The sequence below is a fragment of the Saccostrea cucullata genome, unplaced genomic scaffold (assembly GCF_032062105.1).
Source record: "Saccostrea cucullata isolate Sc308-1 unplaced genomic scaffold, CSIRO_AGI_Scuc_v1 ctg21675, whole genome shotgun sequence".
Taxonomy (NCBI): domain Eukaryota; kingdom Metazoa; phylum Mollusca; class Bivalvia; order Ostreida; family Ostreidae; genus Saccostrea; species Saccostrea cuccullata.
Window position 1 is genome coordinate 1,387 of NW_026935524.1, and position 5,317 is coordinate 6,703.

At 32.4% G+C, this 5,317-nt stretch overlaps 1 protein-coding gene across 1 annotated transcript; it reads left to right on the top strand.

The window, feature by feature from the left end:
• Window positions 1-242: 242 nt before the first annotated feature.
• LOC134243108 (O-acetyl-ADP-ribose deacetylase-like) lies at window positions 243-2,423 on the top strand. Its single transcript, XM_062725320.1, has 4 exons — window positions 243-414; window positions 600-745; window positions 1,021-1,248; window positions 2,200-2,423. The coding sequence occupies exons 1-4, from the start codon at window positions 327-329 to the stop codon at window positions 2,413-2,415; spliced, it is 678 nt and encodes a 225-aa protein (XP_062581304.1). The 5' UTR covers window positions 243-326; the 3' UTR covers window positions 2,416-2,423.
• The last annotated feature ends 2,894 nt before the right edge of the window (window positions 2,424-5,317 follow it).

The following is a 5,317-nucleotide window of genomic DNA, read 5'->3' on the forward strand; positions in this document are numbered from 1 at the left end:
CGTAAAAAGTATATCATAATTAAAATATTTTGTAGTCAGATAGAAGGAATTTTGAAAATAAAACAGGGGAAGTCAATATTTAATTCAATATTTAATTTAAAACGATACATTTATATCAGTCAATCTCTTCAATGCCTAAGATAACTTCCTGGTTCATGAGATTCTCTCGAGGAAGAAAACCAGTTTTGAACAAAAATAGTAAAATATATGAGGAAGGATACAAAAGATTTATAAAAATTCCTATCATATAAAAGATTATAATATGCAATTCTATCCTATCGTGATCATAAATTGTTTCCATGATCTGACAATCTGAACAAGTTGGAATGGCTGGATACAGAGGTCGTAGTGTATTGGATGATTCCGATTCTTCATCGCCGGAATCGTCGGAAACCTCAGAATCTGACGAAGAGGGTGAGTAAGAAAATAGTTTTGTCGCTTTATATTAAATCTCTGGAATAATTTTGATTCAAAAAATTTAAATGAATGCTAAAATTTAACTTCTCCTTACTAATGAAGAGACCTGCCTAGATCTATAAAAGGCAATATGAGTGCTTCTTTCTTCTTTTTCTATAAGTAAAATGTTTATTTTTCCGTAGAATCAACAGAGGATTCTGACGAGTTAGAAGTGGCCACCTATTTACCCAAACACAGTTCCGGAGGATCAGGTTTTCAAGTGAAATCGGGTTTCCAGATCGGTAATATTACAGTCAATATTGTTGGAGGAGATATTACCAGACAAAAGGTAATGCTACTATAAAAATAATAAATGACTGGATTCTTCAAAATTTTAAAAATGAAAGAGTGATAAAATTAATCTTCCAGGTGATGATGGAAATGTATGTCATAATTCTTATTTAGATTTGCAAGTGGATAGTGACAATTCTCTTTACCATGAGTATATGCCAGAGAATTGATGCAAAAATATCCACATTCTCTTATCGTTTGTAAACGTTAAAAATATTGTTTTTATCTGTGCAAAACACTATTGTTGTTGAATATAGTCTTTTTTCTACTTAGGTTGACGTAATAGTTCACAGTGCAAATCCTAGTCTTGATCTAAGACAAGGAAGAGCATCCAGTTCTCTCCTATCTGCAGCTGGAAAGGGTATTCAGAGAGAGTGCATTCAGAAATACCCGAGAAAGCTATCCCCAGGGGATATAGCTGTCACAACAGGAGGAAATCTTGCCTGTAAGGCTATCTATCATGGAGTTCTGACAAAATATTCATCCAAAAAAGACGAAAAGGTATCAGATTTACAAATTTATTTACTTAAAAGAGGCTTTCAAATTCAGGACTTAAAATATCATGACATATATTTTAGTAGCATTTTACACAACAAAAATAATTATATTAAAAATCTTATTTCATCTTAAAGTTATTGAAACTTCAATTTTTTGGATGGGTTTCATTGACACATCCTTGCACTCTCACAAATTTTACTTTTTATTCGCAATACTTAGAAAAAGTGGCAATATTGTTGTGTATTAAAGAAAAATATTAAAACTGTAACCCAGAAAAATAATTCTTTTCAGAGCAGAAATGCCAGAAAGCAAAACCCCTTCACAAGTATTCCGCGCTAAGTGTTGTGTACAGAGTTTAGCAAATTGATCACACCCGTGAAACGTACACAGTTATTGTAAATAGGGCACGAGCTCTGTTATTGTTGATGTTTACGATTCACCGGGAGCTTTCAATTGTTAAAGTCTGCTCACCACAACTGCACGGACTGTGTTTACGTTTTACTCTGGAACATTTCTACTCTGAATTTTCTGGATCTTAGTTTTAATATTTTTCATTTATAAACAACAAGATTGCCACTTTTCCTAAGTACTATTAAGAATAAAATTAAATGTGAAAGTGCAAGGACTCTGATGTGTCAATCATACCCGTCTAAAAATTTTAATAAAAGTTGAAAAATTTTTAAATGAAATAAGATTTTTAATATATTTTTGTGTGAAATGCTATTAAATATTTATACATATAAGTAATATTATACAGATAATATTAACTTCAAATCTGTGACCTTGCACCTTTAAGGGTTGAGGGTTAAATAAATCAGCCAAAAAGCAATGATAAGTGCTTTCTATACGAGTTTTGAGTTTGAAGACTATTATTCATCTCCATGTTTTATGACATAAATGAATGAAAATCGTTACCTTTTGTCAGATTCAAAGAAGATAAATCTATGTTCACAGGTTTTAGCAGACTTAGTGACAGAGTGTCTGGATCAGGCTGATTCTGACGGTTACAGATCCATAGCCTTCCCACCAATTGGGACCGGGTACCTGTCATACCCCTCACCAAGAGTTGCTGAAATAATGTTGGAATGTATTGAAAATTGTACTTCAAGAACTGTAACATCTGTATCCATTGTTATATACTCACAAGAAAGCAGCACTTTCCAGGTATAAACAATTTACTCTTTCTAATGCTTAGCAAAAATGATACTATATGTAAATTGTTCAATAAAATTCTTACCAAACCATTACTTTCAAAAATTGAATAAAATGGTTGTCTTACACCTATCCCTGTCAGTAGCAAATTATTCTTTGCAAGACTGCATTTGATTTGAAAAAATCGCCATAATCTAAAAGCTCTTTTGTTGCCTTAAGGACAGATGATACAAACAAAAAATGGATTCCTGAATTGGTATATATTTTTTAACCTAATTTCATTGCAAATGATGTAAATAATAATTTTCTAGAATATAAGGAAGTTATAAACCTTTCAAATTCTACCCTTCTGAAACCATCCTTTTTCTATATAAATATTTTTCACTTCAAATTCCATTTTTGTGCAACTTTGAATAAAAAAATTTTAAAACTACGCGGTGAAACCTATTCATTTTATTCATTAAAACAATACCCAAGTTGTTATTTTCAAAATTTTTGACAAAAATTTGTTTGTATCATCTGTCCTTTAATTGTTCTTTCTTATAAGTTGAAGTTTCTTGTCCTTTGAATGTTGATTACACTGACACAAATCTCTAATGTGCTTGGATTTATGAATATCATTATGGTTAACTTTAGAAATTGTGAGTTTCTTTAACTCTTCTTTTTTGAATTCACATGCACTGATTACAAGAAATCCAAATTTAGACATGACGTAGATGTCTGAAAATTTATGTAACAACAATATATTGCATTGCTGTTTTTCCCAAACAAGGAAATGTAAAGTGAAAGATTAAAATAATCTAAAATTAACAATATAAATGTTTATATCATCACCACAGGTTGTGTTCCAAATTTAAACAACTATACAATGCACCTGTCAGTACATTCAAAAAATAACTTTAAAGTCATATATGGCGTATTGTTTGATAAGTTCAGACTGACTAAAATTTAAAAAAAATCTTTTCTATTTTAATTTGTTTTCTTACTTTATATAAAGATAGAACTTTCTTGTAAATTGTACAATTTAAATCTTTTGCGTTTCATAGATATTAGAGATTTAAAACAATAACAGATTTATTTCCGACTCGGAATTAAATATCTGACACAGTTTAAAGTCAATTTAACTATAGATACGTGGGCATATTTACATTCAAAATCTGTGAAAATTTTAATTTGAACGTACCGGGTAAATAATAAATATCATGTAAACCTACATATAATCTCTTTTTATACCCCCCGCTTGAAAAGCGTCCATCCCTCTGTCCGTTACGCTTTGGGGTACCCATCTCTTATCCGCAACTCCTCCTATACCACTGAGTGAAACTTAACGAAACTTTCACAGAATCTTTATTACATATTGCCATTGTGCACCTCCTATTTTACTTTTTGATCTGACACATATTTTGAGTTTTCCCGGCCAGAGCAAAACATGGTCTTTGCCAATATAACCATATGGGAGGCGGGGGTATCATTTAGTGAGCTCATTGCTCACAATACCTCTAGTTGTTTTTTTTTTTTTAGCTCAGATACGCCATATATAGCTTTAAGAGGGACGGATATTCCTTGTTATGTTCCCCAAACGAAGTTGGGGAACATATTGTTTTTACTCTGTTTCTTATTATTATTATTATTATTATTATTATTTTTCTTCTCGGGAAAATTTTGTCCGCGAATGATCTTGTAAAGTACACATCCGATTAAGGGGAAACCTTTTTAGGGTAAGTAGGCATGTTATGTAGATTTGCGGAATCAAGGTCATTTTGCGCGCACGTGCTTGCAAGAGCGCGCACGTGCAAAACTTGAAATGACCAATATATAATGGATATAACCGTAACTTTTCTATTTTTAGACGAAATGTTTTGAAACTCATAATGTAAGGACATATGAGTAGTATGCACAAGATGACATGGTCAAAATAGCAAGATCGCACGTGTAAGCACGTGCGCTTCGCTCTGATTGGCTGAAACTAAAGTCTCAATATCTTTCTTGTTTTTTGATAAAATCATTTGAAATTTTGAACATAGTCATACATTAGGGAGATCTACAGCCCGTAATAAAAGAAATATCATGAAAGCATGTGCATGCACGTGTGCTTGCAAGAGCTCGCACGTGCAACACGAGAAATGTCCAATATAATTGATACAGACGTAACTATTTATATTATTGATGATATGCTTTTAAACTCATATTAGAAGTATATATTAGAAGCATAGACAAGATGACATGGTCAAAAAAGCAAGATCTCACGCGCATGCACGTGCGCTTCGCTCTGATTGGCTGAAACTAAAGTCTCAATATCTTTCTTGTTTTTTGACGAAATCCTTTGAAATTTTAAATATAGGCATGTATTAGGATATCTTACAATAAGATATATAGCAATTATCATGAAAACACGTGCATGCACGTGCGCTGCAATCTGATTGGCTGAAACTTTAAACAGCTATAACTCCCTTGGTTTTCAACCAAACAGGATGGGATTTGGAACATAGATAGATATAATGGACTTCTACAAGTAGGTATGGTCACCATGCACATGCATACACGTGCGTGTACGTGCGCTGCAATCTGATTGGCTCAAACTTTAAACAGCTATAACTCCCTTGGTTTTCAACAAAACGGGGTGGAATTTAGAACATAGATAGATGTATTGGACTTCTACAAGAAGGATTGGTCACCATGCTCATGTATGCACGTGCGTGCACGTGATATGAGTAAAATCAAAAATACACTTGAATGAGCGTATTTTTTAATAATTTTGGATTAAATACTTTAATATTCAGTGTATTAAAATATACAGATTGTGTAGACATGATGATATGGTCATGACGCATATGCATTCACATGCGCACGCGTGCAATGCTAAAATTTGAATGAATTTGGTTCACTTCTGGGTAAATCTTGTTAAAATTTCAAATGCATG